Source organism: Lepidochelys kempii, chromosome 2 (assembly GCF_965140285.1).
Source record: "Lepidochelys kempii isolate rLepKem1 chromosome 2, rLepKem1.hap1, whole genome shotgun sequence".
NCBI lineage: Eukaryota > Metazoa > Chordata > Testudines > Cheloniidae > Lepidochelys > Lepidochelys kempii.
This window is the reverse complement of record NC_136381.1, coordinates 221,507,597-221,532,505: the sequence shown is the minus strand read 5'-3', so window position 1 is coordinate 221,532,505 and position 24,909 is coordinate 221,507,597. Positions and strand designations below refer to the sequence as shown.

The 24,909-nt window shown below is 45.4% G+C and overlaps 2 protein-coding genes and 1 long non-coding RNA gene across 3 annotated transcripts in view; 1 reads left to right on the top strand and 2 right to left on the bottom strand.

Annotated features, from left to right (window-relative positions):
* The window catches only part of LOC140906060 (uncharacterized), a 31,126-nt gene extending 19,459 nt beyond the window's left edge, over positions 1-11,667 (bottom strand). The window contains exon 1 of the long non-coding RNA XR_012157031.1: positions 11,463-11,667. This is a non-coding gene — a long non-coding RNA (uncharacterized LOC140906060). The remainder of the gene's footprint in view (positions 1-11,462) is intronic.
* Positions 6,126-10,751, top strand: DLX6 (distal-less homeobox 6). Its single transcript, XM_073329562.2, has 3 exons — positions 6,126-6,550; positions 7,723-7,916; positions 9,678-10,751. The coding sequence occupies exons 1-3, from the start codon at positions 6,184-6,186 to the stop codon at positions 9,927-9,929; spliced, it is 813 nt and encodes a 270-aa protein (XP_073185663.2). The 5' UTR covers positions 6,126-6,183; the 3' UTR covers positions 9,930-10,751.
* A 7,607-nt stretch (positions 11,668-19,274) lies between the features above and the next one.
* Positions 19,275-23,546, bottom strand: DLX5 (distal-less homeobox 5). Its single transcript, XM_073329561.1, has 3 exons — positions 23,059-23,546; positions 21,143-21,327; positions 19,275-20,047 (listed from the first exon to the last, which is right to left on the bottom strand). Exons 1-3 carry the CDS (start codon positions 23,411-23,413, stop codon positions 19,721-19,723), a joined length of 867 nt encoding a protein of 288 aa, XP_073185662.1. The 5' UTR covers positions 23,414-23,546; the 3' UTR covers positions 19,275-19,720.
* Between the last annotated feature and the right edge of the window lie 1,363 nt (positions 23,547-24,909).

Genomic DNA, 24,909 nt, shown 5'->3' with positions numbered 1-24,909 from the left:
CGGGCTGTAAATTTAGAATTTATGCACATGCATAGTCCGTGTATTTAGTTAGTCAAGAATTTTTTACTGTCAATAAAGGCAATACACAATTAACGATATATAGATAGATAGATAGATAGATAGATAGATAGATAGATAGATAGATAGAGCAGGGTGTATTTTAATATATCTTTACCAGGTTATCGCCAGGAGCAATATTTTCCTCCCTCTCTCTCTCTCTCTCTCTCACACACACACACATGCTTTTTCCACGGCTTAAAATAAATAACCTCCCTTTTTAAGCTCTTTTCACTACATCACCGACAGCTCCATAAAGAAATCATACAACATTACCGGCCTTTTTCCCCTCAGAAACTAAGTAACTAGATGCATTGTTCTGATAACTAGAAAATACACATGATAATAGCTCTATAAAATTAGTTCCTATCTGACTTTTCCAGCAATTCTTGGGTAAATAATTCCCTAGCTCAAAATGTGTCCATGTTTGTATGTGTTGATGAGGGTTTACCATCTCGGGTGTTGGCCTACGGGGGGGTGCGCCGATGTCCAAAATGCATAGAAAACTGCTTTGAGCCCTTTTTACAATAAGACGGTCTAAAATGGTCATTGAGCTAGCGCCTGTTTTTACATGCTTAGGAGTTTAAACTAATTAAAGACTCCATTTCAAAACAATAAACAAACAAACAAACAAAAAGCTTCTGGATTTTAGGTCCCTGATACAGCAGAGAATAAATCTCAGAAATCCATCCCTATATTGTCAGAATAAGCCTTAGTGCAAAGAAAAAGAATAAGAAATACAAATGTGGTGTTTTGTTTTGCTTTGGTGTTGTTGAATGAATGAATGAATGAACCAGAAGATGCTTGGAGGCATTTAGGAAGACTCTGGCTGATTATATAACTCCATATTATACCCTAAAAATAGATTCCTGTTTCCTGTTGTTGTCAATTCCTTCAACCGGTTGTGTCCGTTGTGTTACATGTAGCTTTTGTGGGCAAAGAAACATGACTTAAAATAACGTAAAAATAAAATAAAATAGGAGAGAGAGAAGTGGCTTTGTTAGTATTGCATGCTTTACATTTTCGTTTAAAAAACTATAAACAGATGTATACACGGTATGTTCATACCTGCATATGCAGATGAGGATAGTGTGTGTAAGAATGAATGTACATCATCCATTTCTCTCCAATTAATTATTTTCTGTTTCTTAAGGCCTAAATTCCATGGTGGACTTTTCTAGATAGCATTGAGTTATTTTTCCATCTAGCTGCCAGTACCGCTCTGAAAACAACAACAACACATCTCTCTTTAAAATGCCAACTTGCCAGGCATTTAACTTAATGTTTCAAATACAGTGGCATCACACAGGCCTAATGCATTTTATTTCTATTATATGAAAGTCATTGTGTTTCGGTAAAGCTGCAATGAAATCAGCGTTGGCCTACTATTGACTAAAGGCCGGTTAAACCTTTGAAATGGTTGTAGTTTGGGGTTTGTGGCCGTGAATAAACATTTTCTGGAACTGGTCTTTCTACCTTGCTTCGGGAGCTCGAATTTGGCAGTCAAAAGAAATGTACACAAACCAGACAATTAGAAGAAAGATCATTAATGATTAACTGCTGCTTTTCATTTTTGGGAAATATTTGTTAACGGGTGATGATATTTAAAAGTGGCTCTTTAGCTTTTGTCTAAATCCCAGAGAACCCAGTTGATGTCTACTGAAAAAAAAAAGTCGAAATCTTGAACAGTTCCACAAGGGACTGAAATGTACGAAGAGCTTTTCTAGTGAGGCTAGACCCTCTCACAACCCATCAAAACTAACTTTGCACACCTCAGTCCGGAGAGTATCTGGAAAGGAGAGCAAACTTGTCTTTGCTTCAGGTTTGGGAGCAAGGGATTTCTTTCTCTGTGCGGATTCACGATTTGCTTATTGATTTTTGATATATTTTCAAACACTTGAAGTCCATACTAGAAAGAAATGAAGGCTTTTCCCATAGCATCTGGTTCTTTAGTGACCAGGTAAATTAATACCAAGTTATTTCTGTGAATTCAAAGGCTATTTATACAGGTCTAATTTCTTTAGAACCAACCTGTTAACTGAGCCCAACTTGGCAACCAACCACTTCTCTGCTTTACTAGAGAGAGCTTCGTACAACACATTGAAGGGCACACACACATCTCAATGATAAAGAGATAGATTCTCGGTTCAAGACTCTTGTTTGAGACAGAAATTAGTGTGAGAGCCCTTTTCAGAAATCTTTCTTTCTTTCTTTCTTTCTTTCTTTCTTTCTTTCTTTCTTTCTTTCTTTCTTTCTTTCTTTCTTTCTTTCTTTCTTTCTCTTTCCCACCCCCCAAAAAGCTTAGGCCTCAAATCCTGCCTTTCCGTATGAGAAGAAATATCATCTACACCTGCCTCCTCTCCTCTCCCGTCCTCCCCTCCCCCCCCGAAAGGCTTCGGCATCCAATCTTCTCCAAATTGCCTTCCCCCCCCCCTTTAGAATAATAGAGGTCCCTTCCCGGGCAGGCATCGCCCTCCCTTCTCTGCGGGGGAGAGGACACCCTGAAGCAGTGGGGGCCGCAGGGACAATGGGGCGAGAGAGGCGCAGCCTAGCTCCTGCCGGCGATGAAACCAGAGTTCAGGAAAGAAAAGACACACACACACCCCTTTTGTGCGGCATTACAACAACCCCCTCCCAGCACTCTCCACTCCCTAAAGGTGTGGTCCCCCCGAACTCGAGGACAAAAAGAAAACAATCAATATTTACAACCACAATCGCTCCTTTTAGTCAAGAGTTATTAACATCAGCCAATCAACCCTGAAAAGCGCCCGCTCCATACTGACACATTTGCCTAATTGAATTGGGGGAAATTACCAGTATACGGCTTGATGTATTCAACCCTCCTATAGAAAATGCCAGTCCTTACTCTGTAAATTGCTCAAGGGACATCGTAATCTATATCTAGACATACACCTTGAGAATGTGTGTGTGTGTACACACCGTGAGCAATAATAAATCACTAATAAATAAAAAGTATATCTATACTTTATACTTTTATTGTTATTTATACTCCTGTATTCTTTTATTATTCTAACGTGAAAGTTTACACACACACACTCCCCTCTGTGTTCTACGTACAGGTGCACACCCGTCACTTAGCCCAAGCTTTGAGATGAAACACAGCTATCTATACCCCTAGGTTGCCTATCGATGAAGCAGTTACTTTAGGCTATTCCTGTCTCTTGTTTGTTTGTTTGTTTTGCTTATTTGTTTCAGGACTAGGATGTCTAGTTCCTTCTTAAGCGTGGCATGTAGATTTTACTAAAAAAAAAAAATATGTGAAGCATTCCACCTGTCGCAGGCTCTAATCCAGAGCTATACAGCATGCAGCCAGAGTCCTTCCAAACAAGGTGCTGAAGAATGCATTCTTAGCCCGTTGTCTGACATCTTTTGTCATGCATGCTCTTGCTGTTGCCGAAAAGCGTGGAGAAAATGGTAGTATGCGCACCTGCAGAAAAACGCCTTCTTGATGTTAACAACAGGCTGGAGGGTATAAAGCAATAAAACTGCCAAATGTACCTGTTCCTATTGAGTACGTTACCTACACCCTATGAATCAAGAGTCCCAATAGGAACTGGAGGCTGGAGCACGAATGTTATAGTCCGCTCTTTCCCTTGTCTTCCTCTCTCTCTGTATTACTATGAGCATTTTTATTCATTGTAGACTTGTAAACGCGTGGATCGGATTACCCTTTCGCGTGTTAACGTGGAACTCCTGTTAAAAGAGGAGAGCAAAAGCGAGACACTTACAACTGCATTCAGAGTTACTGAACCGACTCCAGAGGCTCAAGAAGTTGAACACCGATGTGGTGGGGGGGGGGGAATAAAACATCCCAGCCTCCCTAAAAAAAAAAAGACACCCCCCTCAATTCCCCCAAATGATCAGATTGCACTATAAACGTCGAGAGATTAGGGGCTATGCACCGGGGGGGGGGGGAGAAAAATATCTTAAACCCATCGACTGCATGTACGGTACAATATGCAAATGGTGAGATCACGTTCTACCACTTCCACCTCTTTCCTAGGGCTAATAACCGTGCTGAGAAGCAAAGCAACGGTTTGTTTGTTTTTTAAATCCCTCTTGATGTTTCCAAAAGCGATGCGTTTTTAAATATTCTGCAAAGGTTCGAAACAAATCCCCTGGAAATGTCGCTCTCAGAGATAGTGTCAGGACATGTACTTCGTTTTGGATACGTTTCTGGGCTTAATCCTGAAAGTTGTTTTGCAAATTGCGGCTGGTGGTGGTTTTCAAAGCCCGAAGATTGATCCCATTTCCCAATCTACAGAACTTTCAGCTTTCTCTAGGTTTAACCAGTTGCACGTCTCCTTTCTTTCTCTACCTGGGTCCTCTTCGGTAGGGTCTGGCTCTGGAGTTCATGCTTTCTCTAGCTGGACGCGAGGAGATTTAAACAGGGGAAGCAAAAAAAAAAAAAAAAAAGATAGATCCACAACAGTGCTGGTTAAAACTAAATGTCTTTCCCCAGTCCATCTTTGGAAGAGAAGTGGTAATACCACCTGGATGTTCAGATATAAATCCCCTAGCAAATAATAAATGGATTAATAATAACAAGGTATGAAGTTCTTTTTATAGAAAAAAAAGGAGAGAATTGAAACTAAATGCGGCAGTTAGACAACCATTTTGATAAGAGGATAATTGAGGCGACACTGGTGTATAATTAGAGGATAATTTATGCTATATCCACTTTTATTCCACCTCCCAAAATAAATCCAGTCCATAATCATTACAGGCAAATTGTTCTGAATTTTATAGCAGCAATTTGAACAAAGTACTGCAGTTAATCATGGGAGATTTTTGTGTATTCCTGATTAGACGTCTAATTGCCTCCTTCCAGAAAGTAAAAATAACCGTAAAACGTCTCTATTTTTATCATTAACAATGTTGACAATAAAATAAAATCAACTGGAATTGTAATCTAAAGACAAATTTAGGAGGAAGGCACATTTTCTTGGGTAGTTTATATTGTAATCAAGATTTGCCAAACCACTAACCGCATGTATCATTTGCATATATTTGAAAGCATTACAGTAGCTTCTGTTTTCAATAGGAAAAAATGCACAACTGTCAGATCTCCAACGATTCGCTGCTGCAGTGAGCAGGCTGCTGCTCTTCCTAAAATATTGAAAATATTGTCTTGATCAATAAGGAGCGAGTCCCAGGAGGAACAAGGCGCGGGAGCATGCACTTGGGTTCTGTTTTTTCACTTTTAAATTTTCCTTGTCACTCGTGTTTACTGCGTGTTTTCAAGTACAGGAAAGGGAAACCTAAGGTGCATTTCAACTCTGGGCTGTATAGATGGACTGAAATACCTTTAGTAGGTTAGTAGCTGCGTTACACTTGGCTGTCTGCTACATTGGCTCGACAATGCACACGACACGAGCAAAAAATGCCCGCCGTGACAGCAGCATACACGCCTTTTGTCTCATCGGTGGCTCGGAGGAAGCGAGCGGCGAGGAAGCCTGCGTTTGCAGAGGCTGGGGGGCTGCTGGCTGGCGGGGAGCGGCAGAGCTCCGCGGCAGGGGAAGGCAGGCAGGCGCGCGCGCGCACACGCCGCCTCGCCGCGCTCGAGCCGGGCTTTGGAGCTGCCGAAAGCGGGCTCCGCTCAAGCTCGCACAGACGCCAGTCGCAGCCTCCGGGATGGTGACGTCAGGGGTTGACTGACCAATGGGGAGGCACTGCCCTTTGGAGACCAACCATTCGACTTGTGGCGTCTCTGCCTCAAGTCTAAAAGCAGAAGCTCAACTTTACCAGCATCCACCTTCGAAAATCTCCGCTTTAAACTCCGCCAGCCAAAAAACAAAAACAACAGCCCCCCCCCCAAAAACAACAACAACCCCCCCCAGCCACCACCAAGGGGGGAATGGAGGGGAAGAGGAGAGGGAAAAAATCACAGGACTAGCCCCCCCTTATACACCCCTCCCCTCACCCCTCCCTCCGGGAACAAGGCCCCTCTCACTCCTGCTCTCCCCCCCCCCGCTCCAAAAAAAAAAAAAAAAAAGCCACCTCACTAATTCCCAGCGCAGGATAATAGGCTCTAAGGTGGCTGGGGAGAGAGCGAGCGCGCGGGGGGCGAGCCGGAGGGATCCGCTCTCTCACTCCCAAACTTTGATGATGACCATGACTACGATGGCTGACGGGCTGGAAGCGCAGGACTCCTCCAAATCCGCCTTCATGGAGTTCGGGCAGCAGCAGCCGCCGCCGCCGCCGCCGCCGCCGCCGCCGCAGCCCCACTCCCAGCAGAGCTCGCCGGCCATGGCGGGCGCCCACTACCCGCTGCACTGCCTGCACTCGGCGGCCGGCTCGCACCCGCACCACCAGCACCACCACCACGGCGCGCCCTACCCGGCCAGCGGCAACTCCTACAACCCCCGCTCGCTGGCCGCCTATCCCTACATGAGCCACTCGCAGCACAGCCCTTACCTCCAGCCCTACCACAACAGCGGCGCGGCCAGCCAGACGCGGGCGGACGATGCAGGTGAGCGCGGCCGCTTTCTTCTCGCGTTCGGCTCCTTCCTCCGGCCGGGCGCCGCGGCCGCCGCCGCCGCCGCCAGCCTGCGGGGGCCGGCTCCGGCGCTGGCCCCGGAGCAGCCGGGGCTCGCGTGTTTGCACAATGCGGTGCTTTCCCTTCGCTTCGCCCTGGGAGGGGGGGGGGTGCAGCGGTGTGCATGGCATGCAAATGCAGGAGCCGGCTATGCATTGCAGACGGTCCCTATAGCTATGCGTGTCTATGCGGACATCCCGGTCTGGGTGGCCTTCAGGGGGGCACATCTCTTCGTGGGGCTATAAAGCCCGGGGCGTCTATTTCCCAGGGCGATGTCAACAGCCCTTCCTTGCTTTGCTGCGATCTCTCCATCCCGAGAGCGCTCTTTGGCGGTGGGTTTGGACTGTTGAGGTGTGGGTGTGTTTGTTTGTTTGTTTGTGTTGCCCATTAATACACTCCGAGCGCTGGCCTACTGCTCAGCTAAATTTAACGTGAAACTGGCCATTTGCATTTCACCAAGCGCCCTGCTTCTGCAGCCGCCTCTTTACGGCTGGGGAGCAATGCTGTAGATTGCGGTGATCCCAGCCTCAGCTAAGGGGTACGAGACAATGTTTGTTGCTCCTTTGTGACACTCGGCAAGGGGATCGGCATTAGGCAAATGACTGTAAACACCTGAAGAGTGAAAGTTTCAAGATGAGTTTGTTGTGATTCCCTCCCCCCGAAGTTAGCAGATTATTTTTATGTACTGATCTGAGGGGGGGGCGGGGGGAAAGCATTGTTAAAACTGCGACTGGTGATTCACTGACCACCAAACTGGCGACATGAAGTCAATTAGCAGTGTAAATGGCCAGGCAGCTAGCAATCCATTCATTAAACAAATACTGTGCTTTTGCAAGTAAAACAAGCCATCCAGCACACAGGCACGGCTTCTTTATGTCCGCTGATTCGCACTATTCTAATAAGAGGTATTCCGGTGTGATGCCTTTAGGCACTCAGACCGTGTGCATACTATGCCAGTGGGACTGAAACAGCAATGGGATTATTGCATGCGGGCTGTTCTGGGGGGGGGGGGGGGAAGAGCAACAAAATGCCCAAGTTAAACAGTCAAGGAGGGTTCTCTGCATTCTCTGCGGTGGTGACATTTCAAATGTGTTGCTTGCTTGCAGATCAGCAAAAAACAACAGTGATTGAAAACGGTGAAATCAGATTCAATGGAAAAGGAAAGAAGATACGGAAGCCTCGAACCATTTATTCGAGTTTACAACTTCAGGCTTTAAATCATCGCTTTCAGCAAACTCAGTACCTGGCACTTCCAGAGAGAGCTGAACTGGCAGCTTCCTTAGGACTTACTCAGACACAGGTAAATTATGGGAAACCCAAATCATTGCAATCCTGGTCAGACAATACAAGGCCAACCAAAGAGAGATCTTCACTCGCACGTACATGATAGTAGAAAAGGTAACCCACATGTTACTACTATGCCAAATGTGATGTGAGTTATCTTATTACACAGTACAAAGTAACTGGCTTACTACTGAAATAACTGACTGATAATCTGCACTTTCCCCTGCCGACTAGTTATCAAATTTTACCCTTTGATGGCACAAATAGAAAAAATAAATGGCTCAAAATAATTACTGCACCAACATGAAATTGTTCAGTTGTGACAAGAGCACAAAACAAAGGCAAGAAAACCTTAGGCCTGAGGCAGAGGTAAAAATAAAAAGCCAGATCGTGGCAACCTATAGAGACAGAGAAAGCAAGAGCGCATTAGAAAATACCTGTAAAATCAATAGTTAATTCGTCCTGGATGACTAACTCAAATGCAGTGATTACCCTTGGGCGAAATGTACAAAAGGTGATAATAGATCTGAAGATCAAAGACAACCGTGTACAAAATTATAGCATGTTAAGCCATAGTTAATAGTGGCTGGTGGAGCTGTCCTAGCTTGGCTAATTTAAGCTTGAAAGACACATGGTGGCATTACAGACTTCACAAGCAGGGGTTAGTAGAAAAGCAAATGGATAAATACTATCAATTCATTTAAAATATATTTATGTGCATTTATGACTTTAATAAATAATGTATATATTTTATAATTGCAATTGGCAACAATAGCTTACCTGGGCAATTGAGCGGATATGAGCGGATATGAATTTTGAGCGGATATGAATTTTGAAAATATGTTTGCTTATTGTACAAATGGCATTTGTTCTGACACACACAAGATGTGGGCTTGATCCTGAAAATCTACAGACAAACGAGTAGTCCCACTGAGATAGTAGCCTTGCATAAAGACTAGGGTTGCAGGATCAAGAGTTTGAATCTCTAAATTACACCCATATACCTTTTGAACATGGAGGGCCCGATCCTGCAGACGCCATGCAGGGAAAACTCAATTTAGGGGAGTTTTACTTGTCTAGAGAGGGCAGGATGCGACCCAAGATGATTTATATCAGTTGCTCGTTCTGAAAAGGCAATTTCCATGCAAAATTGGTTTTAAAATGAAGATAAAGCACTTGCTCTAGTCAGCCCCTTCCCCAAGGATATAAACAAGGACAGCTTGGTGGTACAAATTGTCTGATTCAGGTTTTACTTTTAAGATGCCCTTTGACTATTAGTGGGTCTCCTAGCATAGGATGATACCCTTCCCTCTGTTTAACCACAGTTTCTCCAACTGATCAAACGACCTCCAAAATACGGAATGAGGAATATGACACGTGTGTGTACATGTGTGTATTTGTATCTGTGTGTATATATATATATATATGTCTGTGCATGTAAGTAATTAAATGTACACACATAGGTAGGTGAGAGAGTGAGAAATTAAAACAGAATAAATTCTACTGTGCTCTACTTGTGGTCTGGACAAGAAAATGACACTCAATTTTAAAACCTACATCTCGATTCCCAGCGTCACTATTCCTGTTATTAACAATAGGCTAGTTCCAATGCTGGCGTGTTTAACCCCCTAAAAATGCCAGCTTGACCCCACATCTCCATCCCTACCATTTGGAAACTCAGGACCCTCTATATTTCAAAAATAACCCCCTTCGGGTGCTTCCTGCTGTCAGCTAGGTGCTCCTCAGCGGCCTAATCTCTTCTGCCTTTTGATTACAGGTGAAGATCTGGTTTCAGAACAAACGCTCCAAGTTTAAGAAGCTGCTAAAGCAGGGCAGCAATCCTCATGAGAGCGACCCTCTGCCAGGCTCCGCGGCCCTGTCCCCGCGGTCTCCAGCTCTGCCTCCAGTCTGGGACGTTTCAGCTTCTGCCAAGGGAGTCAGTATGCCTCCCAACAGCTACATGCCTGGTTATTCTCACTGGTATTCTTCTCCACATCAAGACACAATGCAGAGACCACAGATGATGTGAATTGTCCAAGAGAAATAATCTATCAAGAAGCCCTAGTCTCGACATGGCAAGCAGTCCGCTGTCTTGCCAACGGTGCCAATTTAACAGGCTCTGTGTGAACTTGTATGTGTGGCAAGGAGACAAGGTGGGGCTTTCGTTTTGTTTTGTTTTGGTTTTTTTCTTTTAGTAACCTCAGTGATTGATCTTGAACAGAAAGAGACTTTTTTCCCCCATGCTGGCACACATAAGACACTTCTCTTTAGGATATTTTAATTTGGACTCGAAGGAACCAGCCTCGTCGCTTTGGAGTATACTGTCAAAGCAAACTTTTTACAGACTTTTTCCCACCAGAAGAACCTGAGTATACCCGGCAACGTTTTTACTTGTTTAATGAGCTAAAGATATTACATGATGAAAGGGAGGCTATTCAAGCTCCTGCATTTGTATTCACCAAACCCAGAGTGGAGGGGAGGGGGCGCGAAAGTGCTTGAAAAGGAAAATATACTGTACGATTAAAACATTACCACGAAGCAAAAACTGCATGCTTTATCAAAATGGAATGGACAGCAACCAAGAAGAAACCACTGTCTCTCCCTCAGATCTCTCCCCCCAACTTCCCCCTCCCGAAGTCCCCTGAAATCTAAGAGGGAAAAGGCAAAGGAGGAACCCACCAAAACAACCATCCTATGGCTTTGAAAGGTTCAGTACTTGATTGGTGGCATTCTCACCAATTCACTAAGCTATAGAGACGTTTATATCGAGCAACCTTTTCTGTATATATTGCTGAATTTTAGTTGTAAATATACTTTGTATGTTTTTGTCTTCTTTCATATATAGAGTAAAAGCCACAAAACGTTCCTGTGTCCTGTATTTCTCTCTATATTATAAAGAACACCCGCTTAAATAGCTAGCTAGATATTCAAACATTTTGTGACATAGAGAGCAATATATCTAACAACAAACCCTTGAAAAGATTTTTCTTAAAAAGAATAAACCTGAGACAGTATATACGTAAGTATTGCAAAGAGAATCGTGGATGTTTCTAATCGCCCGGTCATTTCTTAGCCTACGTTACTTCGGTAATTCCAATATTTGAAAAAACATTATGGTGTCATTTAATCTGAGGTTTATCTCAAAGTAAAATTCAGTACTTTGCATTACTTCCTACACAAGTAGGGCGGGGGGAGGGTAGAGAGAAAGAGCTGCCCTCCTTTTGATTTTGATCAACAGACAGACAATTAAAGCTGTGCAATATTTTGCAAAGCTTGAACGGTGCATAGGTATACAATGCACTGACCAGGGCGAATTATATCTTTATTATATTGTATAAAGCACAGAAATAATGAAAATGAAAGTCCTTTCGTCACACAAGCCCCATACTGCGAGAATTAATGGCTAGAGACCTGGGCATCCTTCAAATTATGAACCTTGAAACCACTGAGCCATTTATCAGAAGTCAATAGAGATGCTCAGAGTGCTCCATATAATGACAGCTACATACAGTCGTGCAAAAGGACAGTCACTATAATTAGACACAAAGCAAAGACTACTTACCAATATACGAGTTCCTTTTTTTTGTTGAGCAACTTCCACGCTCAGTCAGTCTTCAGAATGGTATAAAACCGATCAGTCTTGTCATTTTCTACCACTCGCATTGTTACATTAAGAAAAATGTTTTCTTTTCTTTTCCCCCCCTTCCTACTGTGAAACTTTGGGTTCAGAGCTCCCCAGGATCAATTCTGAACAAAGCCTCCAGCTGCAGTGCCATCCAATTTGAAGCAGACATTGGGGACAATTTAAGGTTTTTATCCACAAGAAGGTTTTTTTCCATTCTCTTAAATGCAGCCATAATTAGAGTAATTTTTCATGTAGCCCGCTGATTACAGCGTTTTTACCGTCAAAGATAATTACCTGTAATTTTCTTCCACTTTTAATACTAAAAAGCCATCTTTATTTAGATTCAGGAACAGGAAAGACGAAACAAAAGAGGAAAATTATTCTGTTATTCATACACAAATTGCAGAGACGTAGGACCTAAAATTGAAAATTAACCAAAATTATAATGCTGAAAAGAATGGAAGAGGCTTCAGAAGTACAGCTGGTAGTGGGTCTCACTGAATTATTCAAATTACGTGAGAGAGAAAGCTACCATACATTTAAACAACCGTATTTTTTCTTTTTTAGACAATCCAGTGCATATCTACCTAGTCTCTATTTATGCAGGTTAATCCTAAACCAGTTGAAACGTTGCAAATGTATGTTAGATCTATCTATCTATCTATCTATCTATCTATCTATCTATCTATCTATCTATCTATCTATCTATCTATCTATCTATCTATCTATCTATCTATCTCTTCACTCACACATACTATATCCCAAGAGGACCATTTCTATCAGAATCCAAAGATACAGCAGTTGTCCCTTAACTGCCTGGGCTAATACTTAACCCTTTCCTAGCCACTGACTTAATCGGTGTGAGTGATCCATAAATATGATGAATCAGAAGAGCTTTACTGGTGTATTTTGGAGTAGATGTTGCTGCTGTAGTGTAAAATACATGTGCACGCTTTGTCAATAGCCATTGCGTTGTGGAGTACTGCATAGAAAAATGTGATACAATTTTTCTTGTACTTTATGAATATTTCAAGGATAGACTTTTTTTTTTTTTTAAAAGCAATGAACCCAATACAGACATGTACGATGACACAAGCAGGCCTTTCCAAGAGTAATATGGTGAGCAAATGATAGCAAAGACAGTGTCATCTAACATTATATAGCTGCCACCAAAAGAGAGTTGCATGAAACAGCGTCCTCTATAGATAGAATTGGAACAAGTCTCTCTGTATTCTTTCCTTATGGCTTCCTACAATTTTGGTTTCACGGAACGGTTGTTCAGCAGCACGTTTGTATAATATTCGGTAAGCAATACATTTTTCTTCTAAAACTTTGGGGTGCATTAAAGTTTGGACCTCAAGAAATAAAATGATGGCTCCTTTCAAAGCCCACCCCTTCTCAGATAAAAGGGGAGAGCTTTGAACCAAACCTTTGGCAAAGGGTAGTTTACATGTGCCTCTTTGCAGATGGAACGGTGCTTGCCTGATCAGAAACTCTACCGCCTTTGCAATAACAGTAAGCAAATCTTCGGAGTTAAAATGCAAGGTTAAAACGACAGCCTGCCTCTCAAAATGTACGGTGTATTTATGACAATGAATACGAGGTACACGAGTACAAAATACATGGCATCAGGGAAAGATCTGAATGACTATATCGTGCGCTCTTTGACTAGCAGTTCAAAAAAATGGACTCACGATTTACACTCAGAGTTATTGCGGTATAGCGATCAGCCTTCTTCCAACGCATCTAAATAGAAACCAAGTCCACTCTGAACGTCTATCCAGCCGACTAGCAAACCTACCTAGAGAAAGAGAATTTCCTATAGGTCCCCAGCTTCTGGAGCGAAAGCCATTGTCACAGAACTTGAACCAACCCAAATCCTATCGACTATGTAGAAATACTAATAAAAAGGACAGATTTCTGAATCTATGAAACAGCGGTCTAATAGGATGACAGAAATTACAAAAACCGCAAAAGTAACCACGAAAGTGTGAAAAGATAAAGATGAACTGTGCGTTGAAGTATACAAAAAATAAAAACTTACCCCCAGTGAAAATCTGTTAAGCAATGATCAGGGTCTAGAAATCTATACTGAACAGAAGCAGTCTCAGGGCAGAAGCTCTTTCTCTATATTCTTGGTTGAGTGAGCACATCCAGGTGTGAAATTGTTTGCACACCCCAGCACCTCTTATATTGCCAGCAAAATTAGCTGTTATTACTGTCACTGTTTAGTGATGGTTAGCTTGATAAAAAAAAAAAAAACTGCTGTAATCAAGACCTGGCGCATCTTTGCAAATTACAGATAATTGTAAACGTCCAGATTATGATAATAGCATCCTAATCCAGGCTGCAATATAATTATTACAGAGTGTTACATCTGAAACTGTCCAGTAGGGCTAATTCAGCCATTATTTAGACCCTATTTTTGCACTGCAAATGGGTTGCTGAGTTGAAAATGTAGGATTGTAATTTCACGGGGCACTCAATGAGTAATGGTATAGGAAGAGAAAAATACAAAAGTGAAATGTGAACAGTAGCGATCAAATCAAACTCTGAAGGACAAAAGACTGTTTGATTCATAGGGAATAGGAAGAGCGGGAATTAAGAAAATAGCAAATCAGTGGTCTGCAGTGTTACGTGTCCAAATCTCAGATAGTGTGAGTCTCTTGTGCATTCAGGGGCTGATACTTCTGCTAGCTGCTGTCTGAAATCATTCTTTTTCTCAGCTCATCTCGTCCCAGGCAGTATTTCCCTAGGTTTTTTTTAAACACTCCTATGGTCCCTCCCATCCCCAAAAGAAAGCAAATTTGTCAGTGGAGTGATTGCTTTCTCTCAGATGATTTAACCATCTGCACGTCTTGCTAGGAACAGAACCATTTTCTTCCTAATAATATAATAATAATTAATAATAATAATAAATAATAAAAGATCCATATTGAATTTACATCCTATCTGGCCATCGTGGAAAAAGCACAAGAGTATCGAGCCCATAGGCCTAATTCCCTTTCTCGTTCACTCAGTGGAGAAGTCATCAGGAGTTCTACAGGAAATTAGCAGAGAATGCCTTAATGGTAATTAATTAAACAAAGGAACCTGACTATCACGGCTGCCTAACAGCTAGTCAGGTTGACTCCATGGGCTATTGGCTCTAGTCTCACGATTAGTTTATATTAACCCCGAATGTGAAGCAAACCATCCTGCTTCGTTTTTAATGGGCCAAATCATCGAAGTGCTTTTGTTTGTTTGCTTGTTTTTAATAACCACTGTATTAATGTTAAGCCTTTTAAAACAAGTCGATCCAGGAAATAGATGTTGGGTTAATCACTGTAGGTTTATGGTAGCAAACGGGGTATTTTCTTGCCTATAGTGTTGGTCCCACTCAGTATTAAACCTGGAAAGGAGTTCGAACTGTTCTATAGGTAAATTCCTATAGTTCCTGCAGAGTCCATTGTCCTGGGCTCCTTATAGGGCGGAATTGATTAATGCAGTGTGGATTTATGACCTTTAAGGACTAAATTCGTTCTTGGGAATGTTAATAATGTTACTGTTAGTGAATATTAATAATATGCGATTTGTATGCGCCTGTTCCTCATGGAAATCAATAAGAATACCCTGTAGAAAGGAAAAGGGAGGATCAGGGATAATACAAGTCGAAGCCTACCCAACACATTATATGGTACATGTAAAGGGGACCGTAAGGATTTCCTGGAATCTGACGTTTAGCGCCAGATCCTCAGCAACCATGAAGTCAATGATACTACCTCGATTTACACTAGCTGAGGATTTGGCCCTTCAAGTGAATTTGTATTAGAAAGGCTTCCTTATCGCTATTGCAAACGCATCGACTGAAGTCTTATGCACATAACAGGCTTTTCTGAACGGCAGAAAACAATGAAATCCTACGATGTGCAGCCCATATTTCAGGTTGCAGTTCCCTGTGCTCAGAATTTCATCTGGTGGCTGGCCGTGCACAGCTGAACCTAAACTGAGCTTCCTCATCCGAATGAAATGAAAACTCTGTGGTGTCTTGAGGAGGTATTTTTCTTTGGTTAAAGGTAGTAAAGTGTGGTATTTTACGGGTTTGTATATTTCTTGCCTGAGGATGTGGATCAGGCCCAATAAGGTATGTATGTTTGGCAGATAAAATACTGCTTATCCCCATAAATCACATGTAAACAGAGGCACCGCAGAACAAAGAACAGAAATATCTAATTGCTGTGGCAAAGGATCTCCCTTACCAAAAAGGAGGCTCCATGTAAATTACCCAATTTCTATCTCCAAGGTTCTCGTCCGACCTAAAAACCAGGTTATTGCGTTACTGCAGACATCGCTCCGATGACTAAAAGCAAGGAGGGGTGAGTGTGTGTGTGTGTGTGTGTTTAATTTAACTGAAGCAATATATATATGTTCTGTAATCCACAACTGAACACCCTAAAGACTGTCAGTCGCAAAATTGCGTGGTAGAAATATGTAATAAATAACACATGTGCGAAGCCCCTTTCTGATATATTCCCACATCCGTGCTGCCAGAGCTGAAATGTGTAACGTCTGGAGGCCCGAATGCCTGTACAAAGGAATAGTTGCAGCTCGGGATCATTTACTGGGGAGCCCTAGAGAAGTGAAAGCGAGAAAAATGCCTGCCTGCGCTGGCTGGGGTTTGTGTGGTGACAGGTTGGCGTGTGTATATGTGCCCGGAAGGAAACTTGGACATTTCTCAGGGGTGAAGGGCTCTCCATCCGCAGAAAGGGCCCGGGAGATATTCCGGCGCGTGACCCGGAGTCAGGAGGGGATGGGTTGTCTGTAATAAGGGAGCCCAGCAGGGACCCAGGGTTAGGGGAGCCCGGCAGAGAGAGGCTCCTGGGCGATTTATCCGCCATCTGTTACTGTGATATCCGGAGCGATCGGGTGCCAAGGAGGACGCTGCAGGGCAGAGGCGAAGCGGGGACTTTGTGGGTGTCGCGGCGGCAGGGGTGTGTGTGTGGGTGGGTGTGCGCACTTTCCAGGGGCGAGCATGGTGGGGCTGCGTGGGGGTGAACGCCTGTGTGGGTGTGAGGCCCTGCGGCTCAGCCCTGGAGCCGCTCGGCACCCACAGGAATGCGGCTCCTCTCGGCTCCCCGGGTTGCCCCAACTCCGCATGGCCGCCAGGGAAAAAAAGAAAAAGGCAGCAAGTCGCCGAGCACAGACTGAACGTCAGACAAAGGCCAGTTCATCTGGTCTCTTACCCGGAGAGGGCTGGAGAGAGCCCAGAGCTGGGCGGGGACCGGGGGTTGTGATGGAGAGGGGCACGCAGGGATGGGGAGAAGTGTCCTAACATCTATCCGGTCCCATGCGGGTCCAAGCAGCGTTAGCTAGATATTGATGTGCGCGCATCTGATCGGATGATGGCTTTCACACAGCAACTCCGGCAAGGGTGTGTACACAGCCACCTATTTCAGTGATGGGCATATACACTAGTATACACTGGGGGATTTATACCTAGCCTCTCTCCAGGCCTAGTCTTCTTGACATACCTGGCTTGAGAGCTCCGGGGCACTACACCATCGCAGATCTGCCCAGCACTAGGGGCAGCGTATTTGTGGGGGGAGGTTATGGGAGTGGGGCATAATCAGAAGCAATTAAATCCTGGAGTGGGATTGACGCTGAATCCAAATATCTACGGGCAGAGCTGGTTGTTTTCGGGCAGAACTGGGAGCCGTTGCTTTTAATAACAGGCTAAACAATCCCAGACCCAAAGCTTCAAGGTCAAGGCTGACTATGAAATGCCCCCCTCTTTCTTCCTCTCCCCCACCCACCAAAGTGGCTGAGATCAAACATAAGAAAGAAAGAAAGAAAGAAAGAAAGAAAGAAAGAAAGAAAGAAAGAAAGAAAGAAAGAAAGAAAGAAAGAAAGAAAGAAAGAAAGAAAGAAAGAAAGAAAGAAAGAAGCGGGGAAACTCTGGAAAATATATTTCCACTTTTTATGTCCTAACCTTGAAAACAAAAGGGCAGAGAATCACAAAAAGGGGGGAACGTCCATAGCAGGTTCAAAAGCTGTTTTGAGAATAACGCTTGCCTAGAGCAGCGCCAGGACGAGCACAGAACAAGAAAGAAATGGAGAGGAAGTTAGCAGGAGTTAAAAGTTGCGTTTTTTCAGCAGCTTCAGAGTAATGGAGATTCCCTAAACCCTTACAGTTACAATCAGCAGACAATACTCAACAAGCAACCAAGGCCCACCGGAACAATGCGTAAAATGGAGCAGGCTGCCCCGTAAGCAGCGAGTTAAAAAAAATGAATGAATGAAAGAAAAAGAGTAAATGTTTACAGATAACCAACCCCCCTCCCCAGCTAAGGAACACGTATGAAGTCATTGCATGCTGCATGTGTCTGTGGGTCCCCGTGTTTCTGCACAAACCTCCCTGCCACACACACACACACCCCTTCCCAACGTCCAAGAAGAAGTTCTAAAGAACAGACTAATCCATTGTACTAAAAGTCAATTCCTCTCTCCCCCCCCCGCACGCCCACCCCCAACCTGATGCAAAACAGCAAGCCTTGGCGTCTTTCTTTGGAAGGAGGGAAAAAAAAGGACGGCGGTCAAGAATGGAGGGAGAAAAGAAGGAGGGGGCCGGGGAAGAAGGGACTAGAGACAGGTAACTGTGCCCGAGGGTACAAAGCGTGTCTTTTCAGGTCTTGTCTCCGAGCCCTGGAACAGCTCTTACTGAGCTCCTCAGCTGACAGGATGCCATTTTTAATGTTCTTACCCACGGGGGAGGGGACCCCTTGTCACATTGATCGCTGCAGTTTTCCCGCATTGCAATCAATTTCGCGTACATTTTCTTATTTCTAGCCCAGGTTTTAATAGCGATGGCTCAGTTCTGCCCCAGAGCTGGCCAACTCCGCTAAAGGCCCATGCAGGGACTGGCCCTGCAGGACACGGTGCAGCCCTGGGAAAGCAGCTGTTCTGTTTGCACAGGGGACGCCTGCCTGTCCGCTATTTTATTTTGCGGGGGGAATTCTTCCAGGAGAAAATAAATAGTAATAAAGGGTGTTGAGATGGTTTTATTCTGCAGAAGAGGAGGCCGACAGCAAAGCACACATTTTGAAGTCACGTCCCGCTCACACAATACAATCACTGATGCCCCCGACTGGAATCAGTCCGGTGTATTGTGGGAAAGCCATTTCTCCTGCCCCATTATCAGCTCTCCAGCCTCTTATCTGAAAATGGTCCCCGTTAATTGCAGTAAGACTTTAAATATGAAGAAGATAACGATCGCTTGGAGGTCTGGGCTTTTCCATGAACAGAGTTAAAAAGGTTCCTCCAACATCCCTTATTCACAGGGTACCGCTGGCCTCTACCCGACGCACGCTTTTTAATAGGCACAAGGGGAGTTTTGCCCTCATTTTATCCTTTTGTCGCATTTAGAAGCCAATCCTTTGAAGGAAATGTAATTTGTATAATTACCCTAGCGCACACAGCGACTGAAGAGTGCGGAGCTCTCAAGGCTAATTGCTCTCTGCCCAGGATTCAGAGGGGCTTTACTGGGAGATTTCTCTTTCCCAGTGTTAAAATTTGTACGTTTCTTTTAATGGTAAATAATGTTGGGTAAAGTGCAAATTGTCTTTGAAAAGCCCATTCTCCAGATGAAAGCTGCCCTAGCGGGCAGCTCTAGATTTACAAGGGGGTGGGGGGGGGGCTACACGGGCCAGAGCCTGTAAACTTTTACAGTCCATAGTGCTTCCAATGAGGCTGCGCCTTTGAGCAAGGAGTCGTTATCTGCACAAGGATCGGGCCCTAAAAATCTATCTGGCCACCAAACAAGAAAAGCAAAGGACGCTGTTCTTTTTTCTCCTTGCAATGGAAGAAGGGGTATTTTGGAAACGTCTCTCGTGGTCGAAATAATTTTATTTATTCAGAATATACAGTTTAATCCCTCTATCTACACTTATTTACAGGGTTAAAATAACATTGGGAAAAAAAGTCTCTGGAAAAGTTGAGGTCATAGATTTCAAGGCACCATTGATAGTGTCCACAGCTGAGCAAAAATTGTCCGTCTGTAAAAAAAGGGTCTCCTTTGAAATGCAATAAGTTACATGCACAAGCGTTACACATTTAATCTTTTTTGTTTTGTTTTGTTTCCCTTTAAAACTCCCCCACAGGCATTCCTTTCGTTATGATTCCTTAACAGTAAAACACAGGAGTCCAGGGAAAAAAATAGTCTAATAAATTGTCCCAGAGGCCAGCGCTAACGGGTGTTGTAGGGAGCCGTGGGGCTGGAGGTGGGAATTGAGGGAGTTAGCACTGGAATACCAGGAAGTGGAGGTTTCTAAGTAGCTGGATGCAGGGGATGGGTTGGAGTTTGGAGCATGAGGATGAGGATGATGGCTGAGGGATCTGGAAGAGCCCTGAGGTTCCCAAACCGCAGGTGACTGTGGAGAGTTGCACGCCATGGGGTCGCTGGAGCTGGGACTGTGCTCCGGAGGCATCTCCCCGTTTTTCATAATCTTCTTGATCTTGGATCTTTTATTCTGAAACCAAATTTTCACCTGAGAGGAGGGGAAATCAAGACGATTAATACCAGCGTAATGTGAAAGATCTGAGGCAACAGGCTAAGATTAGGGTCTGTCTTCAGTCAAGGAGGGGAGAGAAGCGAGTTAAATCTTTCCGAACACCAGCTGGTCAGTTACCCAGAGCAATCTACTACCGAGTGTGGCATTTACAATGACCGGGTCGGGCCCGATCCTGCGGGCCAACTTAAGGCTCCAGGCTCGAGGGATGCAAGATCGGGTCCGGTCGGGAGGTACTCTGCCCCTGCGCTACCCCTCCCTTGTCTGCGGACGGCAGTGCCTTGCCGCAATTACCTTGCGAAAGCCACCGCCGTCTCTTTCTGAAGTATTTTGTTTATGGGAGGGTAATAAAAGCCCACAAAAACATTTCAAAGGAAGGGGGTGGGGGTGGGGTGGGAGGGGAGTGAAGGCAAGCGAGAGAACCGCGTCTGATTCAGATTCGTCTGTTGCAGTCTTTGCGCTCTCTGGCAAACTGAGCCGGCTCTGCACAGCCACCAGGATTATTTTTTTTTCCAGTGCCTTTCCGGAGACAGATTGTAAACACCACCAACCACCGCGCCAGTCTCGCCCCAGAGAAGCAGGCCGGGTGGGCGGCTGGCCAGCGCATCGATCTATCGCTTTCTGTGCCATGAATTCAACCCGGAAGGTAACAGTGAGAGGTTATGTTTGTAATGGGCAACGTTGGAGATAGGTGCCCAGGGAGTTGTTCTCTGCATATGGATCTGAAAGCCTTCAAGCAGAGAAGTGCGAGTGACCCCATCGCATCCCCCCACTCCCCTTTTTACGCAGACCCCGGCTCCTGCGTGTGAACGCCAGAGAGCTCGCTCCTAAGCCTTTGACTATAGAGCTGTATGTAACACACAGGTAGGAATCAAAAATCAACCATCACAACAAGGAACCAAAACCCACCCGGCCCGTTTCAAGAACAGCAGGCCTCTCTCGCGCGTCTTAATGCATTGGATCCGGCTACTGTTTCTACCCCTCACCAGTGGTGTCGGCTCTCCTCTCTGGTGGGTGAGAAAGACCGTCTTAATACCGACAAGGAAAACGCAATAGGTCCCAAGGCTGCATTACCTGTGTCTGTGTCAGTCCCAAAGAAGCAGCCAGTTCAGCTCTTTCTGGCAGGGCTAGGTACTGAGTTTTCTGAAACCTCCTCTGTAAGGCAGCCAGCTGGAAGCTAGAGTAAATAGTCCTGGGTTTGCGCACTTTCTTTGGTTTGCCATTCACCATTCGCACCTCGGGCTCTGCCACCTCTTTTTCTAAACAATCCAAAATAGACCAGGTTAGAGTTTCCCGGAAAAATCAAGTCCCCAGTGGAGAAAAAGAGCAAAGATCCAGCCCACTCGCCCAGCCACTGCCGCCGCCAGCTCTGCAAACACAACCCGCGCGGGGTAAGGGCTATTTAAAACCACTGGTGGAATAGAGGTGAAGAAATGAGCAGGGGTAAATGGAGTAATCTCCCACCTAACCACTTTCCGTTCACTCTTTGTGAAATGTATTGGGGGAGGCAGATCAGTTCCTTCCAGCCTACAAGTCGTTCAGGGTTGTTGTTGTTTTTAAACCTCTGAAGTCCCATTGTGAAGGAGCCCAGTTATGGGGGGTGTGCACGGGGCAGTACATTTCATCCCTCCATTCCCCCCTCGGGCGAGTGACAGCCACCGCATTGCAGGCTGCGCTGTCTCGAACTCCAGCCCGCAGAGCCCAGGCGGCCAGGCTGGGAAGACGCGATACTGAGGTCTACACAGTTCAAAGGCCCACAAGAAAACTGGCCTCCTTCAGCTCGACAGAAAGTGGCCGGCTCCGGCTCAGACAGAGGGCCGATTATAGTTATAATCATCTCGCCGCTGATCTGCAAAGGGCGCGCAGATGCGTCTGGTTTCTTTTACAAATAGCCTTAATACGCCAGTGGCCTTTATTTTCCCTTTGAGTTGATGAGCAAGAGCAAACGACAGGGACAAAACGTGAAAGCGAATAGCTGTGTATATAATGACGTAAGAGGTTGGCGGGAGAGAATTGCAGAGGCTGCAATCCATTGGGACTGCTACTGGAAAAGTCTGGTGTGCGATCCAATCTGTTTCACAAAGGGGTGGGGGCAGGGGAAAGATAAGGTACCCCAGTAAATCCGTCTGCCCCTGAGTGTGCATCTTGACCAGTGTGAGAAGAGCCCCAGAGAAGCAGATTCGCTCGGGGGCGGGTGGTTTTCATTCCGCACACGAACGGGATGCTAAATACGAGCAGGATTAAACATGAACTTCTGGGACCAGATCAGATCGGACCAGAAACCTTTCCAAAAGCTAGATCTCTCCCCTCCACACCCGAGCCTGCCCTCCCCCAGCCATTGGCCGAGCCGTGAACACCACAATGTCCTCACGACATTCATCGCGAAGCAGGCTCCGATCGGCTAAAGCAGAACATTGCAAACGGCACAAGCAGTCAGACATTTCAATGTTTTGGGGGTAGAATTCCGGCCAGATCCTCACCCTTCCCTTCCTAGGGATTTTCCCAGCCGCGGGGGCCGGGAGGGGTGGGAGAAGCAAACTTCAGAGTTTCGCTTTCCACGGTTGCAAGAAGTCGGCGTTTGAGACAAGCTCCCGACATTCTTTCTCTTTCTTTACTTAGATTTCTCCGGAGGCAGCCCCAGAGGCCCTGGGCAATTTACAAGCATTTGCTTTGCTAATGGATGGCTGCTTCTGAGAGGAGTTTTCAGATCATGCAGATTAATTCGGTGGCTTTATTCCCACCCCATTTAAGGATCGCTAACTGCGCAAGATACATGTTAAAACGCCGTGAAGCCAGGCACCCAGAACTGTCCGAGGAAGGATCCATCCCAGCAACCCTCTCGGGGAATCATTCTGCTCTGAGGTTTTGGGTTCCCAGCAGCCACTACTCCCCCAAACTGTTTCTCATCGCGTCAATTTCCTCCCCCTCCGCACCAGCAAGATGTCCCCCCATTAATCCAGGCCACCTCCACCCCCCACCCCAGCTCTCACCTGGCTGGTTTGAAGAACTCTGAACCCGGTTGTAAGCCCCGCTGTACTGGTGGTAAGGACTGGCGTAGCCGTAGTCTGCATAGGCTTTGGCAGGATAGTTCCCAGCAGGTCCATTCATGCCGTGGTACTGATACTGGTACGGATTGAGCGCTTTGCCGTAGGAAGCCGAGGTAGGCGAGCAATAGCCGTGCGGGGCTCCCCCCGTTGGACTATAATAGTCAGAATCCGTAGCCGAGGACTCGGGTAAAGTTGGAGATTCCTGAGACGGATGGTGCATGGCTGCAGACGTCTGGAAAGGAGCCTGGAAATCGCTGGATCTGATATTGGGGACCCTTCTGTCAAATACTCCTGTCATAGCTTGGAGACGGCGGCTTGCTGGGGCTGGCTGCTGGGGCTGCTCAGGGCTAAGCAGACATGTCTGGGGGAGGAGACTGGGAGTCTTTGAGTCTCTGTGTCTGTCTCTGTCTCTGGCAGACTGCTGGCTGGGGCGCAGCATAGGCTTGGTTAAATCCTTAATTGCGCTCTTACGCACAGCAGGGTGGATCGGGTTCCATTGGCCAGAGCAATCAGGAGCAGCGACACCCTAACTCGTCCAACTAGTTTTGCACAACAAAGCTTTGCTGGGGGGGGGGGGGGGGAAAGTCCATTTCAAGCTCTTTTAAAGTGAATAACAACAGCAATGCACAAGGCATAACATCGGTATCAGAAGATTCTCTGCTCCCCAGTCAGCTGGAGAGAGAAGTGCAAATATTATAGACACCACGGTTGGTGAAAGATCGTCACCATTGCTGCTCTATACATACAAGGAGCTAAATTCATCCCTGGTGCAAGTCCACGCACTGCCGTGAATTCAGACCAGGGATACATTTGGCCCCATACCGCCGTACGGTAGATTGCTGCGAGATCAATAACGAAGGGAAGTCCAGAGAGAAAGGGGATTACACTGGAGTTCAATGTGTTGGCTTCTTCAGTATTTGTAACTAACGTAGCGGACATTTCTGATTTAAATTCTGAATTCTGATTTGGTGGGAAACAAATCAGTAACTTTCTCATCCGGGGGCTCTTCCTCCCCTCAGAGACATGCCGCAGAACTTCTGTTAAATACAACGAATGAATGTAAAATAGATCTAGTCCAATCACGGCATGCAATAAAGACCTCATCCCGGGGTATCAGTTTTCCAGCCGAACTCCCCATTGATATCAACAAGGTTTTGCAGGAGACTTGAGCACGGGACAGGGTCTAGTAAGTTACTCTGTTACGTGGGTTCCATGGCTGTGCAACGCTCGCCATTGGAATAAGTGTGTAACACAGCCCCACGCGACTGCCAGGTGCCTTTCACACAGGACCGAATCCCAACGGGCCGGATCCTTCTCGCCTTCCTCAAGCCCCATGGCTCGATAATGCTATTGCTCCACACGACCGTAGCTCTGGAGGTTTAAAACTGTCTCGTTGCAAATGACCCCGCTGTTGCTGTGACCAGAGAGAGAGGCTGGGGAAATCGATGGCACCTAAAGAAAGGACAGGGTGACACGTAGAAATGGGAGAAAGCGTGCTGTGCTTCTTAACTGAGGGTTTGCCCCAAGAGTTATTTCTGGAGCTACTTCCATAAAAAAAAATGGCTGGTGGGAAGATGTTTTGTAGTTAAATCAGTTACCATTCAGGTTTTATGCGGTCTCCTCTCCATCCCAGAACTTTCACTCATCCTTCTAAATTCTATGTACTAAGATACATATATAATGTCCTTTCCAGTCTGCTTGGGCTTTTTTAAATTTGGTATAAAATATTTCCCCCCTTAGAACATAACAATCCCACTGCCCCCAAAGACTGGTTTAACGAGGTCTGCTTTCAAG